Raw genomic sequence first — 19611 nt, forward strand, 5'->3', positions numbered from 1 at the left:
GAAGAAGCATCTCATCAGTCTTTGGTCCTCAAGGAGATAGACGCTCTCCTGTCTCGTTTTACACTGTCTGGCTTTGATACTGTAGGGGACACGGCCAGAAAGATTAATTGCTTCCTCTTTGTAACATGTTGCGAATTTGTAGAGAATCCTAACTTATTTCATGTAAATCCAAAACAGTTATGCAGCAGTTACCCCGACAGGCTTAATCTTTGCTTTCACTTCGCTTTAAATCCGAAAGTCAGGATATAATCTGATTTCCCTCACTACCAAATATTAATTTTGCTATGAAAAATATTGGTCTGGATTCCTCTTAATGCACTTCCTAAATTCTGGCATAACATCGAACAATAAAATACTAAAATAAATCGCTGACATCTAAATTATTTGTAGAACAGAATGACATCTGGGATATCTTAATTAGGTCATATTATGGACTATATCACCTCTTACACGGAGATGGCGCCACCACACGTTTATATGAGGTAATAGCTTTTCCTCATTCACATCGCAGTGCGATGATAAATTTCAATTAACGTGTCCAATCAACTTCAGACTAAGAGAAAACTGCAAATTTGTACGAGGACTATTATATTTACTTTTTAAACTTTTGACTCTGGGAGTTGTAAGTATAAGGATTCATTCAAAACCAGGGATTAAATTGGGGGAAAAGTTGCCTTGTGCTTAAAAACGACCGATTATTCATTGAATGTATCTGCAGCCTATGTTTCGGTGCCTTAGCCAATAACTATTTATATAAACATGAAAGAAAGAACACATACAGACACAGCATAGGGGAAAATAATGGTTTCCTTTAATGCTCTTGAATGTCCTCTCCGTTAATCGGGGTCACACACTGCAGCGTGTGTGTCCCGGTTTTATGATGTACTGCGTAAGTGACAGAGAAAGGGGGCACTAGCGCTCAGAAGGTGGGAAACAAGAGACCCTTAACTTGAGCGCTAGAAACAAGTAGCAGGAGCAAGGACTGGCTGGCTCAGAAATCTGGGAGGGACGCGATGTCTCACCGATGCGGGTATGTCGAACTTCTTACACCGAATTAATTGGGCTACAAGCGACGTGGGCACCACCGCTCATTTGCAGAATTGCATGTGATGTCAATAAGGTAAATACTTTCTATGTGCAATATTATTTGTGTTTTTCAATACACAAAGGCTTATTTGTTAAAAGCTAAATAATCAAAATCGAAAGCCAGAAGGAATCTTTATAAATAAGTCGAATATTGTCCAGCGTACAGAAGAAATGTCAAATTTATGCATGTATTTTCCATGTGGCTGGCATAGCATTAAAAGTAGGTGATTACTTAAATTGTCTTAAATAACGAAGAATAATGTTTCCATAGCGTGCGTCATGTGTTGCTTCGCTGTTTGTTTAAAGCACCGTATGCTTTTTTTTTCTGCGTTCATGTTTATGAAAGGAGAGATCAACGTCAGTGTTCTTCACGTATAAAACAATACGCAGATGAATAATAAATAATTAAAAACGTTGGCTTGCAGTTATACTAAATTACAGGGGGGAAATTATATCTGTTATATACATTCAATTATACAACCCCCTCCCCCCGCCCCCAGAAATAAAAGCGTTTCAAAATGCCAAAAATCGTTGCGCTGTCCAGCGTGCTGAAAGTGTCAGAATGACAAAGAGCTGCAAATTAAGTTACTCCATAAATGATAAGCACTAGATGAATATTGCTCTTCCAAATGATAATATGTTTAAACGCGTATTTTAAAAGAATTTATAATGTCCGCTATTTGGAAGCTGAGGTTTAAGTTTCATTGGTATAGTTTGCGAAGAATTACGTTCCTTAGCTCAACCCATTTTTAATCGAGCGCTGACGAGGGGAGAAAAATGTGTTACATGTGTTATAAACTCAACAAGTGTACTCATAAAGAGCATGATTAAATTTCATGGTACTGCCGTTCAGAAAATTGAAAGAGCCGCTATTTCTTTCTCTTAACAGGTACTGTGCTCATGTGGACCGCTTTAAGAAATTATGTGCGCACGTAATGCTTACCTTACAAGACGTGGATATCCCAGAAAACAACTTTCAGCATCTCAGCGAAGTTCCCAGATGGATGTGACATTGTTGACGTGACGTGGAAGTGTGGCATACTCCAAAATGAGCTTGATCGGTGCCTTGCTGTTCCCAGGCGTGCTGCTTAGCGCATCTGTGCTCGCCAGTGACATATTCGAGCGGTCGCTGGTGCCCAGAGCCGCATCGCGGTCCGTGGCGAGGATGGATGGTGATATAATAATCGGGGCCCTCTTCTCTGTGCACCATCAGCCGTCTGCGGAGAAGGTGGCAGAGAGGAAGTGCGGGGAGGTCAGGGAGCAGTACGGTATTCAGAGGGTGGAGGCGATGTTTCACACGCTGGATCTCATAAACGCGGACCCCAACCTCTTACCCAACATCAGCTTGGGCTGTGAGATAAGGGACTCTTGTTGGCACTCGTCCGTGGCCTTGGAGCAAAGCATCGAGTTCATCCGGGACTCCCTCATTTCCATACGGGACGACAAGGAGGGTTCCAAGTGGTGTGTCGACGGCACCCCCTCGAACCAGCCCCCCGCCACCAAAAAGCCCATCGCTGGGGTCATTGGCCCGGGTTCCAGCTCAGTGGCGATTCAGGTGCAGAATCTGCTGCAGCTCTTCAACATTCCCCAGATCGCCTACTCGGCCACCAGCATCGACCTGAGTGACAAAACACTCTTCAAGTACTTCCTGAGAGTCGTCCCCTCTGACACTCTGCAGGCCAGGGCCTTGCTGGACATAGTCAAACGCTACAACTGGACCTACGTGTCTGCAGTGCACACAGAGGGTAAGAGGAGTCATTCTGCGTAATCACTCCGTCCTTCAGAACACACTACTGCTATATTAGTCTCGTAGTCTCACAACCTCGATGATGCTGTGATGTGTAGAAGCATCAAGGAACCAGCCATGCAATACAAGCAAAGCAATTAGTCATTTCAATTGTGTTGCGATTTTATGGATCCTGGCAATTACACATTACTAACACTGTAATATTTACACATATTATATGTAAATCAGTGGACCAAGCTGTCATTTTTGTTGTTTTGTAGTTTTCAATAGTATAACTGTAAAATTATTATCATCAATTGCCTTGATAATGCCATGACTGATATTTCTAAGACTCTGGGGTTCTGAAAGACCCTTTTCAGCTCCATCACCCACTTTCCATGACAAATGTCCTCAAAGTCAGTAGATACCACGCCTCAACCATATCTGCAAAGATCTTCAACGACGCTCTCATGTCTCTGCTCCATTTCCAAGATCTGCTTACCAAGGTTATGGCCGAAACGAAACAGAGAGCTTCCCATTTATAATGACCTACCTGGAGAGCAGCTCGAAGGCTAAAAACTCTTACGTTCTTGAGTATGTTGTTGATGGGATCTTCTGTAAAGCTCTGAAGATCAGCCCAGTGTTTAGACTAATAACATAAACTTATATATTCAGCATAAAAGCTTTTTATAGTGGCACTTTATTATTTTAAAGTTCGTGTTTATTAATATGAGTCACATAGAACTTCCTGCCAGCAGGCCTCTAGTCTTGAATATTTTTGTATAAATGTCTTGGCTAAGGTGACTTTTCACATAAGCGCAGACTCTCTCCTCTCTTCAGTCCCTCCCCTGCTGTAATGCTGAAGAAATTCCAACTGTCAACTGCAGTCTGACATGCACTGTTAGTAACGGGAGGCTATCCAAGTTAATTAGCCTAACACACCATATCTGTGTTTGATACCTGTTTGACATGTCTACATAAGTGCTGTGCTGTCTGCAACACGCATGACAATGGTTGTTCACGTGATGTGTCATGATGTTAGACATGTTCGGTGAGATTCTACATTTTCCATTTTAAGAATTCCATTTTCCAGCAAAGAGAGGGAAATGGACCATAATCCAGAAAGGGGGGGGGGGGGGGGCTTTCTCTGTGACGCATTACCCATGACAAACCCCCCTCCCCCAACACTATGAGCACCTTCCATGGCTTGCTAAAAAGCTGTACGGCCCCGACTGGCCGGTGCCAAAAAATGGATAGGTTGTTATTCTGCTGCTCGATAATTGTGATGGCCGCCGTTCCCTAGTGTGGCCCTGGTCCAGTCACTCCATTAGGGAGCCGGATTCGACTCACTGCACTTACCGGGGCCGACTGAACACCCACAATGCAGCAGACTCTCCATGCAGGCAAGGGGGTCTCAAATGTGCGCTGTCACTCTGAGGTGGACGAGGACGGTGCTGTCAGTGGATGGAGAAGCGTGACCTTACTCATCCTTAAACACCTCCCCCCCCCTCCCCACGACCACTGCCACTCCTGTAATTAACCTGGCCTTAACACTAGATCATGATGCTATTGAGCAAGTTCTCCATCTATCGGTCCATTTTCACATGGTTGGTGTTGGTGTGATGCTTGAGATTCCGGTTGGTTGGCGTTTTCTAATTAATGCATCATATTGAAGCGCCTTCATCCCAGTTCATGGTTGAGCACGTCAGATGCTCCGGGATCCGGCCTTTTCCCCATGAGGCGCTGGATCCCCGTTCTTCTGTGACCGAGGCCCGTGATCTATCGCTTTCGCCACCACGTCCAGGAAACTACGGGGAGAGCGGGATGGAGGCCTTTAAGGAGCTGGCCTCCCAGGAGGGCCTCTGCATCGCCCACTCGGACAAGATCTACAGCAACGCCGGCGAGAAGCACTTCGACCGGCTGCTGCGGAAGCTGCGGGAGCGGCTGCCCAAGGCGCGCGTGGTCGTCTGCTTCTGCGAGGGCATGACGGTGCGCGGGCTCCTCATGGCCATGCGGCGGCTGGGCGTGGCCGGAGAGTTCCTACTCATCGGAAGGTACGGCGTCCCGCTACATCGCTCTTATTCGTGATCCTGTGACTGCTGAAAACGAGACGTGGCCTGTTGGCGTGGTTAGACAGCAAGGTGGTTCCTCTACAACAGGGGTCCACAACTGTTTATCCCTGAGGGCCAAATTCCAGCAGCAGCGCAAAGCCAAGATGATGGTGGGGTAGCAATTAATCACATGGTCCAGATTAAACTGTCTCTCAGTCCAGATATGGACCGAGTCCACCAATCGGGGACCCCTGCCCTATAATACAAAAAAATCCTCGTGAATAATTCAAATCTTATTATTCCTTATGGAATAGAATATTTCTAACTTCATTGTGCATGTACAGCAAAGCCCGTATTATTATGATATTATTATTAATCTTATTGCTGAATCGTAAATGTATTGTAAGTGTTTTATATAATAATACTCAAAGTCATATGCTTTCATATAAGTAACTGTACACAGACGTGGTGTTATATATTGAATATTCTAGCATCTCACAGTTACTTCCGTGGTCTAGACTGGAGGAAACTTCACCTTCAGAGTCTACTACAGTATGTGCAAAGACAGTATCGCGAAGGATACTGAGGATGAGCTCGGACAATATTTATTTGGAGAGAAATATGCCAGTCTGTCTTAGCAGATGTCCAGGGGGAGACGGCCAGCTTGGGAGCTGGGTGTGTCATATAGTCAGGGACGTGATGGATGGCTGGCCTGTGGCCGCAAATCCTGCTGCACGTGCAGGTGTGACGTACACCTGCAATCTGACCGGGGCGTCAGTAGAAAAATTTTCTTTGAATATATACAGTATGCTATTGAACCCTTCATTGTATGTATATTTGTTGTTGAAAACATAATTGCTTGTGGCCTGTTAAAGTCAAAATTCTGTATTCTGTTAAAAAAAAAAACTGAAAAAGTATGTTATTGCAACAGGAAAACAAATCTAATTCAGTTCTTCAACCTGCTATTACATTATTGCGACTTGCCAATAAACACAAGACCCTAGATCTTTTTTTATTTTTTTGCAAGAAAGCTCATTAAAGGAATTAAGTTGAAATCTAGTTTTCACTGCAGGTATTTCTACCCACTCAAGGGTATTATGCAATTCATTTTCAACCCAAATTACTAGAGGTCTGAAAAATCTATTTGCATATAATTAAAATGTTGTTGGTTTACTTTCCCACAATCACAACTGTGTCAGAATGGCACGGCACACATGTACACGCATCCAAAGACCTGCACATACTAAAAACACGAACACACACGCAGCCGCGGTCACTGTATACACATCCAATAGTTTTGTGACTCAGCTGCCCAACATGCTTGTTTCCATAGAAACTAGAGAGGACATTCTGGACTTAGCAAGAAAAGCCCATTTATGAACAATTATTTATCGTTTCATTTCTTAAACCTAAATGGACTGTAAGTAATATCTGCTCTGCACTGGATTTTGTCTTTGCCAGTTTTTTTGCCAGTTTTTTCTTAAGTGTCATATTTCACAAGGTAACCATATATTTCTTTTACTATCAATTAATTAACCAAAATATATTCAGTTAGATCTGTAATTATATTTTGTTTCATTATTTCCTTACACCTTTCTTTATATGTGTAGTACTTTAAAGGTTTATTGTTTCCTAAATAATACAATCAAGCATTTTAATATCGTCCTTAACAGTATCGTATTGCACTAAAGCATCCTTTATGAACTTCTGTGAAAGAATGTAACAAAAGAACACAGATCTCTGGTTTCAGTAGGTTGATTACAGAACATGAGAATGGACAGCAAATTAAGCAGAAGACTTCAAAAGCAGTTTTATATATATATGTAAAATTAACACTTACTTAGCTGTTGCCAGTGTTGATGTTTTTACAATAAGTGCAAAGCATAGCATAAATAATGCTAAATAATAATGCAAAATAACAGAATAAAAATGAAGATGTATATTTACTGGTGAAATCAGTTTAGATCCTGTTGATCAAGTTTTTTAAAGTAGGTGGCAAACAATAATTATCTGTGTATTTTTGTAAAAATGTTTCACGAAAACTGTTTCAGCCCTAGTCTGCAAGCTGATTGGTAGAAAAAGAGCTTCAATGAACTATGATAGGCTAGATTATAACTCGTGTTATGAAGTCAAGTGTTAAATCTCTTTCTCAAAATGAAAACATTCCTGGTTCCCTTGTCCTTTCTGATGCTTTATGCCACCCATGATTAATCATGCTAGTTTGCTAGTTTGTTAGAAATACTTGACACGGAAATGCATTCATAATGCATTTCAAATATGATAAATGCAGCCATTATCAGCAGCTTTCTGGCATGAATTCATTTTTTTTTCCCGTTCATTCATAATAATTGTTTTGTGTGATATTTGACTTTACTAGATTCCAGAAATTGTTGTTTAACTTTTGATGTTCCAGAAAAAAATCCTGATCGTTATATCAAATGACGTAGATTTCACATATTGTTACCATTTAGTGTAATTTGTATATTTTATATGCAGTCCAGAAGGCATGGTAATAGGATTTGTAATACGTTCCCGCTGTTCTTTTTTAGCTGCTAATGTTGAGCCACAGAATGTGTTTCGGAACCCAATTCCCTGTCGTTCATCTTAGCTTCACCCAGCACATGATCTGCCTGTTAACATGGTGGGCAGCCGGACTCTCCATGCAGAAAGTGACAAACTTCTGCCATAACAATGGTTCACAAGTACGGTGGCCCTGAGGCCAAATTTCAGATTGAGACATCATTGGTTGCTCAAAGGCTTCAGCAGTCAAATACCAAAGGTGCACACACACTGGGACACACTGAGATAGGCACCTGTTCCAGTTTCAGGGTTGTACCATGTTTTGATTAGGTTTTCTCCTAATTGGTTTGATAAAAACAAATATCCATCTTTTAAACACTTACCCAGTACTGAGTTGCTTGGATTCTGTCCCAGGCGGCGCTGGAAGTTCTCCGGATGGGATGCTGGTCCATCACAGCGCACATACAAAACGAGCAATTTGGAGACAGCAGCTAACCTGGCTGCACATCATTGGGCTGGGTTCAAATCCCCAGCCGTGGGGGTGTCAGAGAGCAGGGCCCCCCACGGTGGCATTATGCCACCCTGCTTTGCTTGTCTGAAAAATTAAAGGTCTTTGCAGTTTGTTCCAGAGAAATCCGGAGGAAAAAAGCCAACTTTTGTTCCTTTGAGGGCACGTATTTGATAGTCAGCTCAGTGCAAAACATCTATAATAAAGTATACCGTCCCCCACTCCCCGCGGAGAAAACTCAGGTTTGCAGGCATTTGGATCCTATCCACGTACTAAGAAGATGGACTGAGGATGTATGTGCTAGAGACCTGAACCGATGGCCCGCCTACTAATACAGTTTGCGTATATGTTCAAAGTTTCAGACTTTGCGATTTTAAGAAGCAGAATTCCATGAACGACCCAAATTTAAAATTTAAATTTAAATTTAAAATGTAAATCCCAACCATAACATGACCTCTGTGAGGCAACTCATATTTCCAGCAGCACTAAAGTAGTTTGCCAGTATGAAAGACAATGAAAAAAGTAAATGACACAATGCAATTGCTACAAACTACTTGTGAATTGGTATGAATGGCACAAAGGACATAAATTTTGCTTCCTAATGTCTAATCTGCAACTCAAGCAGTGAATGCTCCTTTTCCACCATGGTATGAAAGTGAGGCTGTTTTACGCACCATTGAAAACAGATGTTGTCTCTCCGATGCAGGGCTGGCAGTAAATGTGTCTCCACACCATGGGAGTGTGACATCACTGCCTAGAAACTGCATGACGACTGGCTTAATTTGTATCTACTGTATATATCCTTTGCATTTTAGCAGGCTCTTAATTAACTCCTGATATAACAGGAATGATGAATTGTATTGATTTCGGATTTTTCGTTGGTTATTAAAGAAAGAGCCCAGGTTTGTTCCTCCTGTGTCCTCTCGCTTGCCACTCCTGAAAGTGACACCTTGGAGTTGGTTAAAAATAATGATGTTCCAGTTTATGAGCAGACATGTAAGGACCGCCGGTTGCCACGGAGCTGTTCAGAAAAGAAGGACATCAATTGCTCAGCATCAAAAAATCTGTAAAATTAAATGAAAAAAAAATTAGCTGAGCACAAGCTCAACGCCAAGAAGTAGGACCTGACAGGGTGTTTGTCTTTGCTGTACATCCATCTACCTATTTTCTTACCGCTTATACTGGCCTTGTTTATATTTTCACCATGGAGATGGGATGGTGCTGGTTGTCTGTTTTTCATCAGTTATTTTTGTTGTTGTTTTGTTGCAGAGAATCTGTGGGGGGCGACAGCAGGGTGTGGGGGAGTTTCTCATATTGCTCTTTGCTGTTTCACTAGTTGCATCTTCTGGCTCATAGTTGGGGATGTAAAATTATGGATACTTTTCTGGCATGATGGCTGTAAAGGACAGGAACGGTGTTTTCAAAGGCGTGGCCTCTCGGCGTCACCGGCAAGCATGTGATGCAGGTGTTTCCAGGTGTTTCCAGGTGTTTCCTGCCTCACACCTCCTGTGCTGAATGGGGCGGAATTCCACAGATGTGTTTTGGGCTGGGCTCTCATTGTTGTCGTACAGTATTTCGTATTTGGAACATGGTCGCCACGGAGATAAAGGAATGACTTCACAAAAGGGAACGTCAACCAGCTCCCATTGTTTTCAACATCTGGGCAACTGGGTCTTTGCAAAGCATGCACACAATGTGTGACAGTCTTTTACTGATGTATTAATTATAGAGAGTGGAGGGAAGAGGCAGACAGTGTGATCAACTGATTTATGATTGATTTTTACATGGCCGTAATGGATTCATGTCACTTATCTGACTCAACATATCTGTTTCTGTTCCTATGGCATCGTTGCAGTCCGTTATGGATAGTTGGATCACATTAGGGTTGAATGAATAGCAGTGCAAGGTTTATATGCAGATGTAACAAACGGCAAATTCATTTACCTAACCTAAATAGGAAACTGGATTAGTGGAATATCTATCTTCCGACTGCCTATTCAATGCAGGGTCGTACGGAGCTCAGGGCTAATCTAAGGAAGAGCATGGCACAGGGCAGGGAAACGGGGTGCCAGGCCGCCACAGGGCAGAGACACACATACAGCAGGGGGTTCAGAAGCACCAGAGAACCTAACTGTATGCGTTTGGACTGAGGGAGGAAACCCGCGCAAAGAGAATTTGCAAACACACACACACTGGATCTGAACCGCCAGGCCTAAAGGTGCGAGTGATCAGCGGCACCCATTAAGCCACCAGGCCTCATCTTAGTGGAATATGAGTGACACTTATTACCATAGCGATGGTCAACATCATAACAGAAGATGTCATTAGGAAACGCACTATTGGATTATTGCGGGGCACAAATAATATATTATTATGCTCTTACTTATGTGTTATCCGTCCATTTTCTGAAATCTCTTGTCCCATTCAGGGTTGGGAGGGGGTCTGTCCTGGAGACTACGGGTGGGGAACAACGTAGGATGGGGTGCCAACCCATTGCAGATTTATGTAGTAATTAATCACAAACTTAGTCTTAGTTACAGACAGATCTCATGTTTAATCATCATTAACAAATCGTGAAGCATCTTTATTCTCAAGCCCTTACTATATTTGTTATGATATCTGTTAATTCTGCTAACCTTTGTGAACTACTGAAGGATCTACTGAAGGATCTACTGAAGGATCTACTGAAGGAACAAGTCATGAATAAGTTAAATTCTGATCTCATGTTTGTTCATAATTAATGACTCATGACGCATCTTTTATCTCAAGTAGCTACTATATTTATTCGTGATTTGTTCTTCAGTAGTAACTGAGTTACTGCTGAGGATTTGCACTCCCTCAAGTAGTCTTACTGGATGATTTAGCCTTTACTGCTTCTGAATCAAATGAGGAATTTAGGAATTTAAATGAGACAGACTTACAAAGGGAACTGCTGAGTTATTGAACCTATTGCCACTTAATTATCAAGGAGACTCTGAATACTACAGAAAATAACACCATATCTGGACCGCAGGAATAAACGTCTCACAAGAAAGAACTTAATCACACTGCACTTGAAGGTCCATGCTAGCTTTGCCTTAATTTAGCGTTGGCGGTGATTCAGCCAGCTAAGGAACCTCACCTGGAGATCAGGACCTGGAGAAATGACTCGTGAAAGGCGCATGATACCTGTCAACTGTAGTTAGAAGACCTGGCTTGTCCGGCTGATAACCAGAGTCACTTATGTGGAATTAGTGTGAGCATTTTCCCAGAATGCTTTGAGCCATCTGTCAAATTATATGGCTGCTTTTATAGTAAGGCACTGTCAGTTGCATAAAAGTACTGGGCCAAAATGGGCATATTTACTATTTGTTCTGTTTCATGCTGGTGATAAATGGTTGCAGAACTGAAAAAAAAATCACAGCTTGGTGATACTAATGTGAGTGTTAAGGAACATGAAGTGTGGATGTTTTGTATGTCTGCTTGAACGCATAATGGATTCATAGCAATTCTGAGGACCGGGGAAAATGATGAGGCTGTGAAATTGAATGTGATCGTCAGAGCTGACAGCGGACCTGTGACACCTCGAAAGAGAAGATGTTACAATGCAGCTGAAAATGTTTGGGGAAAAAAAACACTGACCAAGTCTGTATATCATTTTATACATACAAACCTTATACTTAAAAAAAAACTGCTTTAAAAATATAGATATATTTATATTTTACACTAGGGGTGTTACTAGGATGTCATCTTTGGGTGAGAATTTGGATCATTTGAGTGGGCAACAAAAAATTGCTGCTTTTCCTAAATATGGTATCCAAACAAGGGGGGGCAAATGGAATAGGGGGAGACAGAAGGAATGCAATTTCAGAATCCAGTTTTTGTAGTGAGGTCTGGGCCATTATCCCACGAAAAAAAGAAAAAAGCAATTAAACTCTATTTCAATTGTAGATTTTATGATCACCATTTGTATGATGAACTAGAGAGGAAAACACACGGCAACAGGAATGACCTGTCACAAAATTACAGAAAATTATGTGCATTCACACCAATAGCTATAATGGTGATTTTTTTCAGAGTTTTCACTGGATGGGCAGACGATTCCTCTGGGTGGGTAACACACACCCAGCCCACCTGTAGACACGCCCCCGTAAAGTGGTTGCTCAGTAGGTATCCTCACGCCTCCACCCGAATCCTGCTGCCATCTGCTACTGGCGTATGTGCCCTGTGATAGACTGGCATCCCAACCAAGGTGCATGCCTGCCTGCCTTGGGCCCCGTGCTTCCTGATATCGGCATCAGACCACCTAACCCTAACCATGGTAAGCAGCTGGATTATGGATGGATATGACAATCAAAACTGAGACTCTTTTCAGCACGACATCCTGAAATAGTTAAAGGAAAATAATAATCCTTTTCAGAAGTAATCGCGAAAAGCTTAAGAAAGAGCATCTTGCTTCTCTCTCAGTGTTTCATTAACAAAGCAGTAACAAAGACAATAAAAAGCAACAATAAACCAAACAAAAGAAGGGGAGTACAGGGTAGAGATAATAGCTAAAATAAATTATGGTATATATAAAATGCAGATAGTGCCTAAGATAAGTTATGATATGAAAACCCCATTATAGGAAATTTCAGTTGTGTTTGTCAGCAACTTAGCTGTAATGGTAACCTAGGGAACTCACCTGCAATGGACATATTTTTCAACAGTGTTGGCGATGTACAAATCAAACAGCTGATGCCTCGCTCATTTCCACCATCACTATATGCGACTACCCAGAAAATCAGAAACTCTTATTGTTCAAGTTATTATCCAGCTCAGATTTCTAGCTCAAAAGCGGCCAGTCATGGCCTTTATGGAGTTTAAGGAAGACTTTACATTTGCACATAGAAGTCATAGATACAGAAGTTAAAGGTTGATTTGTTGTCAGACTGGGGTTAACTTTTGAGGGTAATTAAGCAAATCCAAGTCAGGCTCTTGAATCTTTCTCTGATCAGAGTAGAGCCAACATGTAGTATGATTTTAGAATTTTTTTAAGGTGGAGGGGCACAAGAGGGACTGTAATTTTTCGAAAGGGGCCAGTTTTATTGTTATACAATCATATGTCTTGAATTGTTGAGTGACAAGGGAGGGACATTCCAGGAGCCAATCAGCTTTCAGCTGGGCCCAGTGCCTCTGTGGCTCCGCCCCTGAACACGCCCCTGAGGCCCCTCTTGCTGGATGAAGAAGCTGACTGAAGGATCGGTCGCTTTTTTAACGCTCCTGGTGATGCATTTTCCTTTCCGCTGGATGGGCTTTTTTTAGTGTATTGCGGCCACCGATGTCCCCGCGGACGTGAAGAAGAACACCAGGCTGCCCAAGCTAATTTCTAGGTCTAGGAGAAAGTGTCTGAGAGAGTCTATGTAGAGCAACACGCACCGTTGTGTGTGTGCGTGTGCGTGTGTGTGTGTGCTGCGTTTCAGAGGAACATTGACACACGGGTGACGCCGCAAAGGGCACCAGCTGTGCGTCTCCAAAGACATGGAACGTCAACTTCAAACAACGAATCGACGAACCCGAACTTAGCCGTATACTTTTCAATTCCAATTACAAATCTGACACACGGGCATCGAGAACACAAACCCCTAAGCTTATGTTGAGTGACCCAGAAATTTTCTGCTAAAGCGTTCTCTACTGGTACACTTTAATGTGCCCCTTTTTCCTCCAGTTAAAGACACACTCATGTGTTGGCAGGTAAATTTTTATCACCATAGTATTTTAATATATTGCCATGGCAACATACTTAAAAACCGCAATGTGGGTAGAAACAAATGTTGCATTTCTAACTGCTGTGTGGTCTATGTTGAAACGTGATTTTACACAACAGCAGAAATAAATAGTGTTACTGTACATGTGTGGTACCATTAAAACATTATGGCTCATCTTAATTTCTGTCTTGTCCTTTGAGATTGTTGTGGCTGTAGTATAATGCTGAAAATTGCATGACCCAAGTAAGATACTCCACCTACTGTGAATGAAGTTGGTAATTGACAAGTTATCACCCTTCTCTACAAGCTTATACTCGATTATACATGGATAAAGAAGAGATGATTGCATCTCTTGGTCTTCTACATTGTGTCATCAACAGTCATTTTCTCAGTTTTTTTTTTACTTAATTACTTTGGAAAATTAGAGGATTCCAGAAGTTTGAGAACCCCTGCTCAGAAAATATTGCAATTGTTATTTTTTTAAATCTGCACGTCACACTACACTGATTTTAACAGTATATCCAACCATAACATTCCCACCTGTGTGTCCTGTCAGTAAACTGGCCATATTGTATGTCAAGAAACTCTTGAGTGCAACAACAGTTCAGTATACTGTAGCTGTTACATTGCATTTAAAAGAGAAGAGAGGTAAGGGATGAGAGATCTGGGAGGAGTGGAGTGACATTACCATTTGTGAACAATGATGTAATTTAGGTGATTAAAATGACCAATGAGGTGTGATTTCAGCCACAAACCATAAAGATGCTACTGTATGTAGCAGGAATGCCTAAGCACCATTCCTCCTATCGCTAGCCAAACAAATACACTTTCACTTCAAACACTGTGTTCTTCGGAAATATTACCTTGACCTTGTGCCAGATAGGTGGTCATCAAATGAGGATGGATGTTCCTATAAAGTCTTTTATCTATTATTTTCATATATTTATTACGCACACATGATGTTGGAAATCTAATTTTCTCTCCATCCATCCATACTGAACAATTAACCTTTTATTGTTCATTTTATTAGGAAATCTGGGAAAGGACATTAGAATGAATGAAATCTCAATAAGATAAGTATGATCCTCTGGCTTGGGGTAAACGTCATGTTCAGTTCAAGAGTGATTTTCTCTGTGGCATTAAATCTTTTTAATCGCAATTGAATGTCAGCTGCGGCTGACTTAAAATGGCAAGTTAGAGAATCCTGGTCGGGCATTTCTATGGCGGCTATTTTTCAGGCTGAGGATAACTGTGTAGACCAGTGTTTCCCAACCCAGTCATCAGGGACCTCCAACCAGTCCATGTTTTTGCTCCCTTCCAGCCCCGGGTAGGAAGCAAAAACACGGGCTGTCTAGCAGGGAGCTCAGAGGGAGCAAAAATGTGGACTGGCTGGGGGTCCCTGATGACTGGGTTGGGAAACAATGCTGTTGACGTTTCAATCTGAATAAAAAGGGATTTATGCTGCCAATAAATGCGCGGCTCAGCCATCATACCCTTAGATACCCCTTGGATTTGTTATTCCATCATATTTACTGCAATTTGCTAGCCCGCTATACCGGCAAGCTTGAGGAGACGTGGGCCCGGCCATTGAGGACAGGCCTCAATCACGGAGGCAAAGGGGCTGTTTATGTGAAAGAACAAAGGTAGATAAACAAAGAAAAAGAAGTACAAGAAAAACACAGGGCTTTTCTATGGGACGCATGTGTGTGGACGCCGAGAACACTGTGGTTCCTTTTGTCTGTTGGGGTCAGCTGTGTTTCAGTAAACACAGAAATACATAGAAATCATTTCATCCCCCAGACAACCAGACAGTGGGTCTTTGTTTCTCATCCCAAGTGCCGGCAAGTGACAGCTGAAACGAAAGTGACTGTGATTCGCTCGCCGCTCGCATGACCTTCTATGACAATCAGTAATGGAGCTTCAGAGATTCAAGCCCACTTCTTTCTCCATCAATCATCCATAGGCCTGCTGGTCCTATACTCTGTTGTTTGTTTATTTCGGCTGACGTTATCAGAGTGATTTTGTTTGCCCTCAAGCAAAATTCATTTGCCATAATAATACACTAACACAAAACTCCAGTACATGCATTTATGTTTTATTAACTTGCCTCTTGGTTGCTCTTATCCAAAGAGCTAAATTGAATTGTTTTAGCAAATTAATTGAAAATAATCATCTTTTTTCTAGTTTGTCCGTTTGGTGGGACTACGGACTTTCCCACAAGCCACTAGGACACCGAGACCATTCCGTCAAAACCATTATGACATTTCCAGTCCCTATTGGACCTTTTCCCTATGCATGATAAGAATCATGGTCAGGCTATTGGGGACATGGCCCCACTGCGTTTGCACACTCTGCCCAAGACGAGCGGGAAATGCATTTTCCTGTTACCGAGTAGCGAGGGCCCTGATTCAGGCGCGTAAAACATGTAGCGGAGGCGATGGATGGCTTGGGGGTGTGTTGGGTGTGGGAGGGTGGGATGTGGGGGTGGCGGGTGGGCACAGCGAGACAGATGGTCAGCCAGTGTGAAGGCAGTCACGGAAACATGCCTGCCACGGCCCACAGATAAACCCAAGCGCCGAGTAAGAACGCACCCAACGTCTTCATTTTCGCTCCCTTCCTCTCACTTAAGGTGATGTTCCCGATTTCGTAAGGTAGAGCACCGTACATCCTATAAATAAACAGTGGCCTACATAGTGACTGCCCCAGAGCAGAACTTTATGGCAGAATATGGCCATAAGCCTGGGTACTAAATGATGCATTAACAAATATTGCTATTATCTATTTTTCGCACAGGTTCCTTTCCAAGCTAAACAAAAGATTAGCGTCTTGAATTCACACAATAACTGGGAAAATTTTACAAGCCATTTTTATGGTCACTAAATGGAAACAATGGGAACAAATGAGGTACATTTAGATATTTAGGTATTTTTGTCTTTAATTGGTTATTTTCATTTAAGGCTCCTGGACAAAAGCTTCAGTCTGTTGCAAGTTTCAGATCCTAATTAAAACAGTCTAAATATATCTGATCGCCATGTCCTGGCAGACATCATTTCTTCATATAATGCTTCAAATCTGTGCATAACTAGAAGATATGAAATCAAGGCTATAAGCCCCAAAGGACATTCACTTTTAATGGCTTCACTTTCCCCCCCCCCCCCCGAAAAATCGTTTAGCTTTGGTACTGTAAAATGATCAGTATTATGAGCACATAGGCAATACAGCCAAAACACAATTAAATACACATGGTCAAAGTGTATTTATAAAACATTTTTTCGGCATTCAGATATGGAAACTAGTAAAACAGACTTTTTTTTGCTAAGTCAACAATACACTATGTGTCAATAGAAGCCTTTACTCTATGGGCTCAGACAAGGCAGATGACATCTGAGGATGTCGCAACAATTCTTCTACAGTTCTGCTCAAAAATCTAACCTCATCTCCTCCCCCAGTTCCACTCCTCACAATAATCAGATTGCTTTGTAGTATTCACCAGCCAAAACGCCCGATTTTCAGCCTGTTCGACTTGGACCGCTTTTTCGGTGCAGCCGTCGGGGAGCTGGAAGACACACCTCGATTCCGTTCTGTGTTTTGGGAAAATAGCCAATTCTATTCTGTCACCTTTTTTTGTAGTACTACAGGCACAAAGTGCATGTCATATTCCCCGAGGCTCAATAGGAGACCAGCCTCTGCTGGTCTGTACGCATTTCATAAACTCGGATGAATAATAATGTTACAGTTTTGGCCAGAGAGTTTTATTTTGAAACTGGATTTTTGTGTAATAATGCTGTGCGGCTCAGCCGTCTGTTGAAAAACACATAATCAATAAAATATTAAGAAATTTTAATAATTGCAATAAAAATCCTTTGGAATCGGTGGCATCAAGGACACTTTATCCGTCAGATTGTTCCAAGCTGGTGCAAAAATGTGAACATTTAAATGAGCCAATTAAGTTTGCTTTCATATTTATTTGTTTATCCATGAGGAATGAGGAAGAAGGGGTAACTGGGAGGAATCTCTCCCCCCCCACGCTGACACAAGAATCTGCTTAATTGGATGTTGTGTGCGTTTTTAGTTTGTTCTCTCACCGGGGAGTTCAGTTTCCTGGATTTTGAAGGCAGTACAAGGACCTGGTATAGCGTGTTTGTGTTGTGAGATGTATGTGTTATGTAATTAATTGGTAGATATAGAAAGATTATTAATCTTATTATTAAGCTTCTTATTCAATAGATGAGTGTTTCTCCATCCAGTCCTCGGGGATCGCAGGTGGTCCACATATTTGCTCCCTCCCAATTCCCTGAGAGTTGAGTACTCTGTGACTGTGACTCTTTATTCTCAACTGGTTGGTTGAAACAAAATCTTGGTCTGGATCTTTACTTCCTGGACCTGAACCACCCACCTCTGCTGGTGATCAGTCGACATTGATGCACATGGATACCCAAAACTAGGCTTGCATCTTTGCTGGATTTATTACATCATTACTTAAAGGTGAAATATTTGACTTATTTCTTAGCCACAATCACCAGCTAATTTCAGTATGTCAAAAGTACTTGGAACCATTATTGTCTGGTTGCTATTAATTGTTCCAAGGTATTTGTCATTGCCCGTGTCTGTCATTTCCTCTCTGTGCCATTGTCTGTAATTAGTCAGACACTGGGAATTTTCATTGATCTACTGATATATGCGAAACTGAGTTTTAAAAGTCAGTGAAAGTCGTCCAGGCTTTTTATCTCCTGGCTGATATTTCAGGTATCGGTGCCTCTTTGTTTGTCAGAATAAATAACAGAGTCTGATGACCTTGCTTCAAGAGAAGTGATCTGAAACAAAACCCCCATCCTAAACTGTGGATCTGCCTTGTCCTTCAGGGCCGCTATGAATTTTTGGGTTGTTGTGTGCTTTAGGGTCTGGGCACTACCACCTGGATCCATAGGTGGGGGGATTTTTTTTTGTTTTGCTCCTGACCTTTGCAGGACACGGCTTTGCTTTTTGGCACGAGAGCCAAATCCCTGCCGACGGATCGTCCATAGCAGCAGATGGGAAGTCGGCTTCAGATGGCTTGGGATCTGCAGCAGCTTCAAAAAAACTGTCCAAAAAAGCTTAACCGGAAGCTGACTCCAGTCCTTTTCAGTCGGCCAACTTCTTGATGCCACTGTGATGCAAAGGCACCTGCCAATAATAAATTTTTAGGTCAGTCGTGCTTAAGACTGTAGTCCAACGTGCTGCTCCGTACACCTGAGATTTGCTGAATAGGCCATTGATTTTCGCGGCAGTGAAAATAGAACATAATACTGATGGGTATCAGGGGAGGCCCATGGAGAAATGAGAGTAGAAAATAGTGACTTGACTCAGACCATGTTTGATCTCAACAATAGATTAAGGGGTCCCAGGATTCATAGTACAGCTCTGGAGAGGTTATTTGCCAAGTTTAAATGATAACTACCACAGGAACCTGCCCAGACTTTTCAGAGGCCTCACAAGGGGGCGTAGGCTGAATCTGACTCTTCATTATATGCTAAGAGAAGATTCTTCATGTTCAGCACATCTCACACTCCAGCTTTATTGTACCATTCCCCACGCAGTGATGGATGGGCGGATCGGGATGAGGTTGTAGAGGGTTACGAACAGGAAGCGGTGGGCGGCATCACCATGAAGTTGCAGTCCGCTGAGGTCACCTCCTTCGACGACTACTTCCTGAAGCTACGTCTGGACACCAACACGCGGAACCCCTGGTTCGCCGAGTTCTGGCAGCACCGTTTCCAGTGCCGGATTCCTGGTCACCCGCAGGAGAATACAAACTACCATAAGAACTGCTCAGGTAAAAAAAATAGTCAAACATCCGTGATCATCAGGTCATATCAGTATTTATGATACTTAGGTTATTGTTAGCTGGTGTGTAAGCAAAGTCAGTCTTAAAATGTCTCATTTTTACACAATATGAAGTGTATTGTAGATATTATGAACAGTTATGGGGTAATAATACATTCGTATTATAAAAAT

General features: G+C 42.2%; 1 protein-coding gene across 4 annotated transcripts in view; it reads left to right on the forward strand.

The window, feature by feature from the left end:
- Window positions 1-629: 629 nt before the first annotated feature.
- Window positions 630-19611, forward strand: part of grm1b (glutamate receptor, metabotropic 1b) — a 32642-nt gene continuing 13660 nt past the window's right edge. The window contains exons 1-4 of one of the 4 annotated variants that reach the window (XM_023839257.2): window positions 630-1120; window positions 1976-2831; window positions 4617-4866; window positions 19194-19429. In XM_023839257.2, the coding sequence (XP_023695025.2) occupies window positions 2135-2831; window positions 4617-4866; window positions 19194-19429 (1183 nt within the window). In that variant the 5' untranslated portion in view covers window positions 630-1120; window positions 1976-2134. The remainder of the gene's footprint in view (window positions 1121-1975; window positions 2832-4616; window positions 4867-19193; window positions 19430-19611) is intronic. The other 3 variants (XM_072698788.1, XM_072698790.1, XM_072698789.1) reach the window with 3 other exon arrangements.

Source organism: Paramormyrops kingsleyae, chromosome 14 (assembly GCF_048594095.1).
Source record: "Paramormyrops kingsleyae isolate MSU_618 chromosome 14, PKINGS_0.4, whole genome shotgun sequence".
NCBI classification, from domain to species: domain Eukaryota; kingdom Metazoa; phylum Chordata; class Actinopteri; order Osteoglossiformes; family Mormyridae; genus Paramormyrops; species Paramormyrops kingsleyae.